This window comes from Hylaeus volcanicus, chromosome 5 (genome assembly GCF_026283585.1).
Source record: "Hylaeus volcanicus isolate JK05 chromosome 5, UHH_iyHylVolc1.0_haploid, whole genome shotgun sequence".
Taxonomy (NCBI): Eukaryota; Metazoa; Arthropoda; class Insecta; order Hymenoptera; family Colletidae; genus Hylaeus; species Hylaeus volcanicus.
The window spans coordinates 25,069,013-25,082,378 of record NC_071980.1 but is presented as its reverse complement, the minus strand read 5'-3'; the positions used below and the strand labels follow the sequence as shown (position 1 = coordinate 25,082,378).

The window sequence follows — 13,366 nt, the reverse complement described above, 5'->3', positions numbered from 1 at the left end:
CCCGCGTTCGTTGGCCGGTTCGATCAATCCGTCCCGCCACTACCGCCATTCACGGAGACGCTGCCAACTAACGAACGACGCGTGTTTTTTTTTCACGCGAATGGACCTTACTCTTTGGTCATTAATTTTTTGATATACGACCCCAACGATTTGGCCCGTTTCGTGAAAGAATCGTTCCTGCAAAGGAAACGGTTGATTAGACAACGGGACGCGAGAGGACTCGATGTCTCGATGATTTTACTGTATTTTCAGTGTAATTTGAAAAGTATTTTGTTTATTTGTTCGTAAGTTTAGGCAATGTATTCCAAAAGCTTTTCTCAATTCTGAATTTCGAGAAACAAAAGATCCTGACGGATGGATCACTTCGACGCGTAGGACTAGTCGTTCGGTGCTGCCCACTAACCGCTGCTACCATGCCTCGCGTTGATAGATTAGGTTTCTGTAAAGTTTTGCTGATACTCTGATTTCTGACGGCAGACAAGGCATAGAACAATGTTGCAGGATGGAATGTCTGAAACCTCGGACAAAAAGGTGTATTGGATTCATTCTATACCTCGACTGTATAAATATAAATTCTGTACTACTACGAATTACTCTGATTTCTGACTGCAGACAAGGCATAGAACAATGTTGCAGGATGGAATGTCTGAAACCTCGGACAAAAAGGTGTATTGGATTCATTCTATACCTCGACTGTGGTTACGGTATAAATATAAATTCTGTACTACTACGAATTACTTCTCACACGAGTATCAGGTTGCCTGTTGCCAGGAATGCATCATCAAGGAGCACGAAAGACTGCTTTCCATTGCATTCGTTAAAATTAATTATGTATATTATTAATTATTGCATGGTCCTTTAAGAATAAAGAATTATGCATTTACCATTTGAGACAGCATTTGAAATATTTTCCCTCCAAGTTCTTTCTGTCTAGAATTTTTCATGGAGCATTGCACGTATCGCTACGTGCTTTGTTTTTCGTAAATACGCAATTATTTATATCTAATTTTTGTACGTATGTGTGTATGTGCGTTCTGTTTTGCTTTTTACCATACATCTGACAAGATGTGATGATTTTTTGCTCATCCAATAAAGCACCCTTCGAAAAGTAATACATGAAAGCCATTTGCTAATGTAACGCTTACTACATCGAATTCTCAGGTGACCAAAGTTGTGTAAATTGGCTACCGAGCTTTACAGAGATAAAGATCTCATCGCTAGGAGACCAGTGTGCACACACTAATATGCAGTCTAATCACATACAAATGACGTACTATTTAAGAGATAAAATTTTATGCGTACATGTTTTTTCCATTTTTTTTTTCTAAATGTTATGCTTACGGCAAAGCGACGATATTTACAAAGTCGATAGATCAAGGCAATCTATAAACGAACAAAAACAAAAAAATGTTATTTCTTTGAGCATTGTTTGTACATTATTGTACACATAATTTATAAACACACACACACACACACACGCGCACATGTATCCGCATATACATATACATAAACGTGTGCTTTTTTTCTCTAGAATGTCATATTCATGTGATTTGATTGCGTATTAGTGTGTGTACAGGGTTCTGTAAAACTCGCGCACGGATAGCCAGTTTCGCCAAGTTTGACGGCCCGAGAATCCGTCAAATGGCGTTCATATATCACGTTTTGAAAGGTGGAGGATAACTTTAGTATAATTTTATGACGGTCCCATGTCCAGATGAGATCGGAGTATCCCGAGGTTCGTTAACTCCCAGCTATCTCTGCGCCGTTCATCGCGCCGTTGGTTCGCGCAGAGAGTATATACACGAGAGTTTTGTAACTCTAAACCCTCTAGTCAGCGCAAGGAACAGTGTTTATTCTACGCGACATACGGTGCGAGGTGCGAAACGTGGTAAAAAAGAAATCTCCTTAAGAGAATTCGCAGATAACGAAATCGTTGTCGCGATCTGGGCGCGGGCGAACACCTGTGCGATTTTTCCTGTAAATCCACGCGATAAGGTGGAGATTCCGCAGGTGTCATGCGATATGTTTGATCTAATAATAAGAACGTGGTCAAAGGGAACGACTCGTTTATCATCGATTTTAATTGGATTTCAAATAACAGTACAGCGAACGTTGACGTAAGATCATTAACAAACGCGTATAGAATTGCTCGTTAATTCCGCGAACGACTTATCCAATGGAAAAATCGGGAGTACAGAGTAAGTTCTCCATCGACACGGACACGTTGTTTTTATTCCATCGTTCACTTCTGCTCAGCTTTGGATTCTGATGAAGTAGTTCGATATCCATTACAAAATTTGCTGCTCTCCTTCGAGATAACATCGCGAGGATATCTCACAGGTGTTTTAACATCGAGAAATTAGTGTATTACCGGTAAAAGTGGTCTATCAGATAATGAAACGGTCTTGAGATTAGCGTGCAGTATAAATACGTAGGTATGGTATATATCACGATTACACCGAATGAGCGTTATGCTCCGAAACGCGTCGATAGCAATCAGGACCGGTGACTCAGTTTAATAGTTTACTACTTGGTTGCGTCATCGCAAACTCTTGGATCCAATAGAGCTCACTAGTCGGTCGTATCATTAATCTTCCCGCGCGTGTGCTTCAGGTGGTGTAATTGAGACCGATTTCGGCGTGAACACAATTTTCGACAGTTTCAATTCGCTGTATTATTGTGATTGGGAACAGTTTGGTAGAACGTAAGTGTTTACTTCTTACTATTAACATTTCGCCTGCGTCGGGGAATATTGTAATTTGTCCAGAAACTTCTGAAAATGGCCCGTTGACAGATGACCTCGTACGTTGCCAGTGGATGACACTACTTTCCGCGACACGTTAAATCAACTACGCAGCGTTGTTAAACAGTTAAATACTTCGAGGAATCGCACGCGGTTAGGCCTTGGTCTAGTGACGAGTACAATTATTTATAGGGATTCGTCAAAATACACCGATGAGTTAGCGCGGTCAGATGAATTCGTACTCGAACTAATTTCTCCCGGACTAGTGCACGACCATTCGTGCTAAATTCATAAAATTTTCTTCGAGAAAATACAAGATCGTGCGCGAACGATCGAAGCTCGCGACTGATTTTCCGAATTCGATGACGCCAGTTGTTTTGCGTCTCCTTCGATCATGAAGCGGTTAGATGTTCTCATAAACAGGGCCTATCAGGAGGAACATTGATCGGCCGTGAACTATAAATTCCCGACAATAAATTCTGATTAAAGTCTGTATCGTTAGAAACGGAGGACTCCGCTGGGCGAAGAAATTGCGTTTCACGATCGGAGACGCATATCGTTGAGTCAGCGTCTCTTTTCGTCGTCCAGGTTTTAATCTGTAGCTGAATACTGTGATATCCTGTTCTCTTTGAGTAGTAAATGAGCGTCAATTAAATCTACCTAAAACAAACAGTGGAAAAGTGATGTAAACAGGTAGCTAAAGAATTATAACGCTTTAATTCATACATTTCTTACGGCTCTGTTTTTAATTGCCGCAGGTCTTTTTTTCTAATTACAACTACTCCCACGCTAATTGCACAAGCACCTACCTTTTGTGCGTCCTTAAAGTCGAGTCAGCTCGTTGTTGATCACAGTCATTTACGTTTTAATTAGCCATTTCTTTATTCAATGACGTCTAGGTCAGATACGCGTCGAGACGATGATGAAAAACGTTTACGTGACCCCCGTGAACGCGTAACGCAATTACTCCAAATTAACTCTTGGCCACTCGGTGTGGTAATTCGGCTGACGGTTCTAAAAAATACGCTGAATTGAATTCCGATCATCAGTTTGCATTCGTTCTTATCCAGTCGATACGTAGAATTGAAAAACTGTCACGTTCATACTGCGCATATTAACATTCTATTACACACCGAAACTTTTTCAACTTTATGCTGCTCTCGTATTCAATGGATTATATTCGTTTGCGGATTGCTCATCGAAGCTGATCTGCAGTTCTAGGATAGCTTATCCATTCATTTCTACCGAAGAATATCTGAAAATAAATACCTTTATCAACGTTCACCGCGATATCGCAGGTGACAATATCTACGATCGATAGAGAGTATCTTCTAACATTTAGCCGACCTATGCTCGTTCAGTTCGGCTCAGCTATTAGTATCACGTAGTTACGTGGTGCCACACAGTCAAATTGAAAATACGTCAAAACTTTGAAGTATTATAGCATGCGATAACATCAAATGCACGTCCATTTTCTTATAGTCTCCATTTTTGTATCAATGAACAGCTGTGCTACTTCAGAATTGGTAAAGTCATCGAGTAGCAAGGATTTCCGAAGGAAGCTACATGGAAAAGAAAGATGTCGCCAGGTAAAGAGCGAGTGCCTCCCACGGCGAATCAAATATGGGATACTAACAACAAGAAAGTGGACTCGACGAACAGCAGGCTGTCGGAGACCGACGACTTTTTGACGGCTGACAAAAGCTATCGTTGCAGCAAAGCGCCGTACGTGCCTCGGATCAGGTGGCCAGACCTAATCGCGCAAATTTTCATCCACGCTGGGAGCATTTACGGATTCTACCTCATCTTCGTCGAAGCGAGAGCCCTCACCGCATTGTGGGGTAGGTACACCTTGAAATTCACACATTTTTCCCATCAGCTTCGCGTTTGAAAAATTTGATTGTTTCTAGATTAAACCTTGAAACTTGTTATGAGCTCGACAGAAAGATATGGGAAAATAGGTTGCACAACTTTCCGAGATTCAAAGTTTATGAAAACAAACCGATAGCATTTATTTATTTTATCTTATTTATTAATATGAGGTTAAATTAGAAACAGCACGTTAACTAAACCTTGACTCTTTCGCCCAATATATCTTTTTTACGTGTTTATCTTACGTGTTATTTTTGCAAAATACTTGAAATGTAAGTTTGGTCGTCAGTATCTTCGTGTGTAGGAAAAATACAGCGGAAGCACGACAGTAAAAAAAAAAAGTAGGTCAGCCTGCTTTAGATAATGAAAATGTTCGATGTTCTCGATTTGTCTATTAGTTAACGCGACAACAATTTCTTGTTCGTTTGCAAGACAAAGCGATACTTGGATGACATTGAAATTATGTAATGTGTTTTTAAAACTGAGTTTCACGTGCGCGACGGAAATACGTCGCGTGCTGATCTTACATCGGTACTTGAACGTAAGAACATCAGTATTGCAAAAATTCCTACCGGCGACAGAAATATCTGGCTGCCATTTTCTGCAAGATTATTATTACGCCACCGTCCTTGTGAAACGGAATTCACGAAAAATATATATTTAATTTAATAAGAAGAACGACGCCCAATCAAATAGATATGAAAGTTGAGGATACTTACAGTTAACGAGAGAGTGATAATCGAAGCTACTTGAATCCGATGAATTTTGTTCCAGCATTCGTAACCATACACACTTCCGCATTCGGCATAACCGCGGGAGCGCACAGGCTATGGTCCCACAGGGCGTACAAAGCGAAATGGCAGCTGCGATTGCTCCTGATTTTCCTGTTCACCATAACCGGACAGGTTCGTAGTCTCCTTTACAACTTTCTCCACCCCCGTATCATTTATTTTCGATCATCTAAATCATTTACGAATTCCTAAGATGTCTCTGATACAAAAGAAAAAAAAAGAAACGAAATTTAAATAAATACGTACGTAGGATTGTTTCGAAATACGAATAATACGCGATTTCTCCCACGTCTTCCTCCCAGTCCGCCAAAAATAGTCGAACTTTCCGACGATAGAGAAACGCGTTTCTTGCGCAGAGACACGTGTACGCGTGGGCACTGGACCACAGGGTGCATCACAAATACAGCGAAACCGACGCCGATCCCCATAACGCGAAGAGAGGATTCTTCTTTGCCCACGTGGGCTGGCTTTTCACGACGCCTCACCCCGACGTTGTTCTGAAACGAAACGCCGTCGACATGAGCGACCTCGAGGACGATCCGATCGTTATGTGGCAAAAGAAGTAAGCATTTCAATGGTTCGGAGAATCAATAAACGAGTTGACTCTTCTCTTCTTCGATCGCAGATTCTACATTCCTTTGTTCGCTCTCCTGACGATCGCGCTCCCGGTCAGCGTGCCGTGCTACTTTTGGTCGGAATCCTTGTGGACTTCTTTCTGGGTGAACTTCAACTTCCGGTACAGCGTGACTCTCAACATGGCATTCTTCGTGAACAGCGTCGCGCACATGTGGGGCCAACGGCCGTACGACCAGTAAGTCTCCGTAATTCCGACGATTCGTGGCTAGAATCGTCGAATGCGGAACGATCGAAATTAGTTAAAGCTGGAATGAATTTCAGGTACATTACTCCGGTGGAAAACCTAGCGGTTTCCATCGCAGCTATGGGCGAGGGCTGGCACAACTTCCACCACGTTTTCCCATGGGATTATAAAACCGGTGAACTGGGGAACTACACGTTCAACTTGACCACTGGGTTCATCGACGCGTTCGCGTGCATTGGTTGGGCGTACGATCGCAAGTACGTATCCCCAGCGATGGTTCGACGAAGGGCGAACCGAACAGGCGACGGGAGCCACGTTTGGGGATACGGCGACAAGGATATTCCGACAGACGATCTCCAGGAGCTGAAGTCGATGTGATGGAAGAAAGAGTAACGTCTCTTCTTCGTTCGTGACAGAGCACCAGACCTCTAGTGTCTTCAGTTTTCTACGAAAAGTGGATCGAACGATCTATAAGCGTTCGCTGTTCTGTCACGGTTTTCATGACTGGGATTTTTAATTTCGTTATATAGCGTCGAGGCAAATCCATAGAACGACTCGATTCCGTCGATTAAATCATGTTTATATGTATAGCGTAGAGAATAATTTATACATCGCGGTTACGAGTAAGTCGGATCCAGAGATGGGCAAGATTTTACTCGAATAAAACCAACCAACCGAAATATTATTTTTTTCAACAACTAAGGAATAAACAGTTATTTATCTTTCATTCGTTGCTCGAAATTTTGATCAATTTGGAACGCGAATCGAATGCAAAGAGAGGAAGAGCATTTCACTCCACGCATTCTATATCTAAATTGTAGAATATCGAAAACCGTCAATTTATTTTTAATTTTCCGTTGTCTCAGGGAAATCCATTACGCGAACGGTCAGGCTACCGATGACCGAGGGGTCACGACATTGAAATATATTCCTTCTCGATTTGAATTTCACATGGAACTCGCGTGGTCCGAGCGTTTGGTTCTCGTCCCTCGAAGCTCCCGAGCTGCAATTGCATTTACCTTGTGGAACGATTTGAGATGGAAAAGTTGAACGATTCCCAAACGAAGCAAGAACGAAACGAATTATCGTTGACGAATGACGTGGCAATACATTCATTTCCACGCCGGAAATCGTAAAATCGTTAATAGGCACTGCTTTGTCGTTTCCCAATAAATTTGAATTTGAATCTCGACGTGATTTCCGTTTCTTGTAGAAAGTTATGCAACCTTTCCTATTACTTGACAAAAAAAAGAAATAGCTATATTATAAAATTCCACGTTTCATTTTGTGTGTTTTCTTTTTATCAAAGATAATTGTTGAGCTTAGTCCCGTTACCAAATATACGGGATACAATAATCTAAAAAATTGTGACTATATTTGCAGAAAATTTGTATCACCTTTTCAACGATTTATTAAACCCCATGCAACTGTCTCCAAAAAGTTCTATATTAAAAATCGTGGATTCAATTTACCTAATACTGTCGGTAGAGTACTCGATTAAAACACGATCAGACAACAGCTCAACGACGAGAAGAATCGATTCTTCGAAAACTTTCGAAGCAACGCTTACAATAGTCGTACCTTCGACAGGTTCCAGCAGTGGTAATTCGATCGTCATTGGCCGATTCTGTAATGAAAAACGGTGACTGATGAATCCATTCCAGTGTGAAACGTGGACACGTCGACTACGTCGATGTCAAAACAAAGGAAATGACGGTGTAAAATGTTGGACGATATTGAAATTCTGTATTGCAGAGGCCACGAGGTCGATCGACGAGGTATCGGGCTGGCCGTTCGATGAAGTAGTTGTTATCGGTTCCTCTGGAAGCGCGTTTCGTTCCACGAAGGATCGGGTGGAACTCGACGCACGGATGCGCGAAAGGCGTCGAGCTTTAATTCGCGTTAGTTTGTTCTTCGAGTAGGCGATTTCGAGTCCCGATCAACGCGGATCTCTGCTCCGGAAACCTCTCCAGAGCTTTCTCCCCTCGCGGATAGAGCCATTTTTCCATCCGAGTGTTCTGTGGAAGGTCGGTAGAATCCTCGCGGAAGTACTCGAATCAAGTACGAGCAAGTGAGTGAATGATAACGCACTGCTGATCGACGAAACGTAGGTTCGTTCAACTGGCGACGGTAGGATGTCGAGCGAGAAGACGAAATCCGTGAAGAAACAGGAAGTAAAATGGGCGGCAGTGTTGTGGTACATTCACCTGCACGTCCTTGGGATCTACGCCATCTGGCTCTTGATCACTTCCGCCAAATGGATGACTGTATTCTTCAGTAAGAACCGTTGCAGTGGCGATTAGTTTTACTTGACTTTACCCACTCGCTGTTGTAATAGTCTATCGACTGTAATGACTGTGACGAAATTGGCATTTCATTCTTCCGTCATAGTTGATATTAATCGACGTATATGTCTAGTCAAACCTCGGTTAATATCGACTATGAGGAATCGTCACTCTTTTTCTGCATGTGTCGCTGCCGTAAATAGTAACGCAAACTGATGTTCTTAATCGACGAATTTTTAGCGCTATTCATAACAGCCATCGGTAGCCTCGGCGTGACCACGGCCCACAGGTATTGGGCGCATAGGACGTTCGAGGCAACATCTTCTCTTAGACTGTTCCTCATGTTGGCTCACACCCTCGCAGGAGTGGTAGGTATATCGCTAATTATCCTGCTTCGAAAGAGATGCCTGAAAAAAAAAGAAAAATGCCGAAAAATCGGCGTCGTTGCGTTCGAGTAACGCGTTCAGTGGATTCGCCGCTTAAGGTGATGCATGTATGTTTATAGGGACCGATATACGATTGGGTACTGTACCACAGGCTTCATCACAAGTATCACGGAACCGATAAGGATCCTTTCAATCACAAGAAAGGATTCTTGTACAGTCACTACGTTGGCAATTTTGTGTCGCCGAATGTCGACTACGAACAGGCTAAAATCGAGGTTGATATGCGCGACATGGAGATTGATGGATATATTTGGATACAAAAGAAGTAAGACTTTTCTTCGATATTTAGCAATAAAGTGATTTTTTTAATAATTGGTGGATAAAAAGCAGAAAAATTCCGAAAATTCTTTCGTCGACAATGGGATTCATTTTTCTTCCACTCTTCTCCGCGATACGCAGGTTCTACTGGCTACTGTTTGGAATAATCGGATTGCTGTTGCCTCTGAATGCGCCACTGGAGTACTGGGACGAGTCGCTGCCCACCATCATACTGACCGTTGGGATACTACGATTCGCTATCACTACGAACATGTCCTGGCTGGTGAACAGCGCGTTGATGGTCTGGGGCGTCAAAGGGAGCAAGTTAATGTCCATTTTCAATACTTTCAGTTTATTGTACAAGCTCTTCTTTAAAATGCCACGAAGCCACGGGACCGTCGTCATAGACAACGACGGTATCCACTCCAAATAAAATAAATTACGAATCTGTGGAACAATTCGAGGACGAGATTTCTTAAAATTTTCCATCACCATTATCTCCTGTTGCTAACAAAAATACTCGATAATATCTCATTGATCATAGTTACACGAAATCGTTGACTAGGACTATTTTCTTCGTAATTTTACCAATGGTACCAGACATTAATTCGGAAGTAGAGAATTACAGATAAATAAAAATAATCCACTCACCTATAATTTCAGAATTCCACTGAACAACTTCACCGTCTTCTTCCTCAAGAGGTCCTATTGGCCAGCGTATCATTACATGGTGCCATGGGATTGGAAGAGCGGCGAATTTGGCAAATACGACGCGGGTTGCACTACATTCTTCATCAAAGTATGGTACGAACTCGGTTTGGTCAAAATGCTGCTGACGCCATCCACCGAAGACGTCAGAGACATGGTTCATCAATTGTCTGAGAAGAAAATGTCCATGGAAGATGGAATCGAGAAGCTCAAGGAGCTCGCCATCTACAACGCGAAATCGGAAGTCCTGCGTTATCTGTAGGGATGCCAGAAATTTAGATTACATGCGAGACTCGTCGAAACTTATCGCCTCTTTATTGTAAGGCTCCTCGTACCGATGTGGCGCGTTCGATATCAGTAGTGTGCCTAAAAACTTAGCAAGGGAAACTGAAAATTAACAGAGACCAATATGTTACAATAATATTCAACATCTTAGAAAACGTTATCGGAGAAGCATTCTTGCATTTACTTATATAAACATAATTCAATACTTAAATTGCTCCAATCGCTTCAATATCAACCCCGCTATCTCTGGGTGCGTCCCATGCTCGATGTCAACATCGTTCTGGAAATGAGATTCTTGATGGAGTCTCGGTACGAGAACGAGTTTTAAGAATCGATGAGTAGCTTAGAATATTTGCGATTAAATTGCAATTCACCGGTGAGGTCAACGTGGAGCCTCCATAGTGTTCCTATCGCGATTAGCGTGTCGAGTAATGTTGCAACGATAAAACTATCATGTTCGTTTCGCTTATTACGATATCACTACGAAACCGTTGTATCAGCGGCTGTCTGGAAACGTACCTTCATTAAACTCCTGTTTAACTATACTCACTTCTAGTAAAATATTTCACGCTATGTACGACCTGATCCTCGAAAATATTCTAATTTCTATATGTCTTGACAACGTACGAATAGATTCAATGTTCTAGTTATCATTGAAATATAAATAAACTATCGTAATGTATTCAAAAACGAGAGCTTACCGCACGTTCGAGTCATTTGTATTATTCAATTTACGCGCAATTTTAGACCCGATCAGCGTTCTCGGCGGGAAAACGCCAAAGTTTGTCGTCAAAATAGTTTTCGATTTACGTGGCTAGATAACTCCTCTATATAAAAATTACCGACATTAGAATTATTTAAGGATTAGGTTAATTCTGTTCTATAAGCTAACCGTTACAAGTTCAAGTTATTGAATGTTATGCTTGAAACAATCAAAAAGTAAGTAAATAATTAAAAAAGCAATAGGTCGGTATTTTTAAATGGTGGTGCCATCTAGTGGTTAGTTACCCGAACTATTTTTCGGAGTTTAGTCAGCGCCTCTATCGAGAAAACGCCCAAGTTTGTCCTCGAATAGTTCCAATTTGTAACGTTAGATGGCGCCATTTACAAGCTGTTACCAACAGGACGATAATGTACCGGCTATGTCGATAAAAAACAGTATAAATGGCGCCATCTAGCAGTAAATAAAAGCGAACTATTCGAAGACAAACTTGAGCGTTTTCCCGATAGAGGCGCTGACCAAACTCCGTAAAATAGTTCGGACAATCGACCGCTAGATGGCGAATCATTCGCACCCCCCATGAAACGCGGGCATAGCATAAAATACAAATAACTCGAATGATTTTTGCATATTCGGAGCAATTAGATCCAATAATTAGATGAATTCGAATTACAGACCTATAATATACTTACTTTTCTTTGAATAAATCAAACGTACGGTGAAATAATTCCTTCCAACGCGTCTGTACATGCTTAAATATGATTCTTAACTTTGATAAACTGTGATCGTTCGTCGTAATACAAAACTGACCGTTAGGTTTCATGGAATAGAACGTTAGAAGTACAAGGCTAAGATCGAAAAGTAAAATGTAACTCAGCCTTCCAAGGGAAACCTGAAAATTGAATAATCAATTATCGAAACGTACTAATAAATTAAGAAATAACGAAAGTACATAGTTGGAAGTGCGTAATTGATCACTGCGATCTGATCTTGTAACAAAACAGAATATATTTGTTCCTTTATTCTGGTAACAACACATCTTTTTAGTCATCATTAAGATTAATCCTTAGAGCTATACGTGGGAGGTTTTCAAAAACTCGCACGGCTTACGTTGCGAACAGACACATTGATCTCTCTTAGAAAAGTGTTTTTACGTATATCATGTGATTTGTTCTCATGCGTGTACATCCAACGGAAACGTCACGGACACAGGAAGCGAGGACGTTATGATTACATTGGTTCTCGTGGTTATCAACGCCACTTTGTTATTCGTTAATCAGGACCGATCGATTCTCTGGAATCGAACTTCTTCGGGCTAAAGCGATAGGCATGTTCAGCTGTATACAAATCTACTGGACAATTTGATAACACTCTTGTTTCCCTATGGTGCTAATTTAGAGCTGATAAATCGTTTCGAATTGAATTTTGGAGGCGAATATTCGTGGTTGCACGAAGTTGGGGAGCGATCGTAACTTACGTGTGCAAATCTTTCAAAAACGTATATTTCCTGAAAGTTTTCCATTCAAGTGTAGAGTACTCGTATAAAGCTGTGTTTTTTCTTTTTATGTTCGGTTTTATCTCGTAAAGAATTCGTACAAATACACGTGTAAATCTGTTTTGGTATACATCTTAAAGTAATAGTAGTATTCGTCGCGTTGACTCCCAACCAAATTGCAATCGCGCTATCTCGTTTCGAACGTCCGACAGCCCGGGATTATAAGTTAAAGACGTGTTCGTTTCGTGTGTAACACTAGAAAGCGTGATACATCGCTTCAATTGTCTGGGTTCAGGTACCTGATAAGCTTTTCGTAAGCTTCTTGCGACTGAAACTTAGCTCTACTAATCTAGAAGTTGCGTTCGCGTACTTCGGTATATCAAACTACCGCAGTACAACGATAATCGTACATCGTATTTAATGTGAAAGTTACTTCAATGCGAAGGTAAATTTCAATTTCGATTTATCAAATATAAATGACTAACATACACATATTCGAACGATAATTCTTAAATTAGAAAAGAAATCGTATAACATTCTATTATACGTATAAACGAATTCTCACAGACCCCGAACAGCGGTGATGATCTTGATGATTGATAGTAACCGAGGGAGTGAGGTACTTGGACGTTTCGCCAACATTTCAGCCGGCTTCCTCGAGAGTACGTGATTCGAGGCCCGAAGAAGCAAGCTGCAATGTCAGCGAGCAGTAACTGAAATTTAAAGGATTTTACACCTTGAAGCCTCGGTATCAACTCTGAAGAACTGGGTCGCGATAAGCTCGAATACTTGAAAAAGTGTTCACGATTCGATAAATATATTTGTAAACATCGCGTGACGAATCTCTTGTTGCCTGGTGTTGGATTCGACGCGATCGCGAGAACAACAGAATCATCGGCTGATCGATGAACGGGATTATGAACGCGAAAGAAGAAGGAAGAA

General features: G+C 41.3%; 2 protein-coding genes and 1 long non-coding RNA gene across 9 annotated transcripts; 2 read left to right on the top strand and 1 right to left on the bottom strand.

The window, feature by feature from the left end:
- The first annotated feature begins 1,762 nt into the window (after positions 1–1,762).
- LOC128877435 (acyl-CoA Delta-9 desaturase) lies at positions 1,763–6,953 on the top strand. 6 transcript variants are annotated; one of them, XM_054124745.1, is made up of 7 exons: positions 1,895–2,198; positions 2,614–2,704; positions 4,251–4,584; positions 5,390–5,520; positions 5,763–5,968; positions 6,032–6,217; positions 6,304–6,953. In XM_054124745.1, exons 3-7 carry the CDS (start codon positions 4,323–4,325, stop codon positions 6,602–6,604), a joined length of 1,086 nt encoding a protein of 361 aa, XP_053980720.1. In that variant the 5' UTR covers positions 1,895–2,198; positions 2,614–2,704; positions 4,251–4,322; the 3' UTR covers positions 6,605–6,953. The 6 variants fall into 6 exon arrangements, with proteins under 6 accessions (XP_053980723.1, XP_053980720.1, XP_053980721.1 ...); XM_054124748.1 differs by lacking the exons at positions 1,895–2,198; positions 2,614–2,704 and adding an exon at positions 1,763–1,876; XM_054124746.1 differs by lacking the exon at positions 2,614–2,704.
- On the bottom strand, positions 3,266–4,312 carry LOC128877441 (uncharacterized). The gene is made up of 3 exons (XR_008457244.1): positions 3,877–4,312; positions 3,553–3,757; positions 3,266–3,403 (listed from the first exon to the last, which is right to left on the bottom strand). It is a non-coding gene; the product is annotated as an uncharacterized LOC128877441 (long non-coding RNA).
- Positions 6,954–8,018: 1,065 nt separating the features above from the next.
- On the top strand, positions 8,019–10,753 carry LOC128877438 (acyl-CoA Delta-12 desaturase). Of its 2 annotated transcripts, XM_054124754.1 has the most exons (6): positions 8,019–8,253; positions 8,338–8,503; positions 8,752–8,879; positions 9,017–9,222; positions 9,357–9,539; positions 9,879–10,753. In XM_054124754.1, the coding sequence occupies exons 2-6, from the start codon at positions 8,362–8,364 to the stop codon at positions 10,183–10,185; spliced, it is 966 nt and encodes a 321-aa protein (XP_053980729.1). In that variant the 5' UTR covers positions 8,019–8,253; positions 8,338–8,361; the 3' UTR covers positions 10,186–10,753. The 2 variants fall into 2 exon arrangements, with proteins under 2 accessions (XP_053980729.1, XP_053980728.1); XM_054124753.1 differs by having other exon boundaries at positions 8,020–8,503.
- Positions 10,754–13,366: the final 2,613 nt, after the last annotated feature.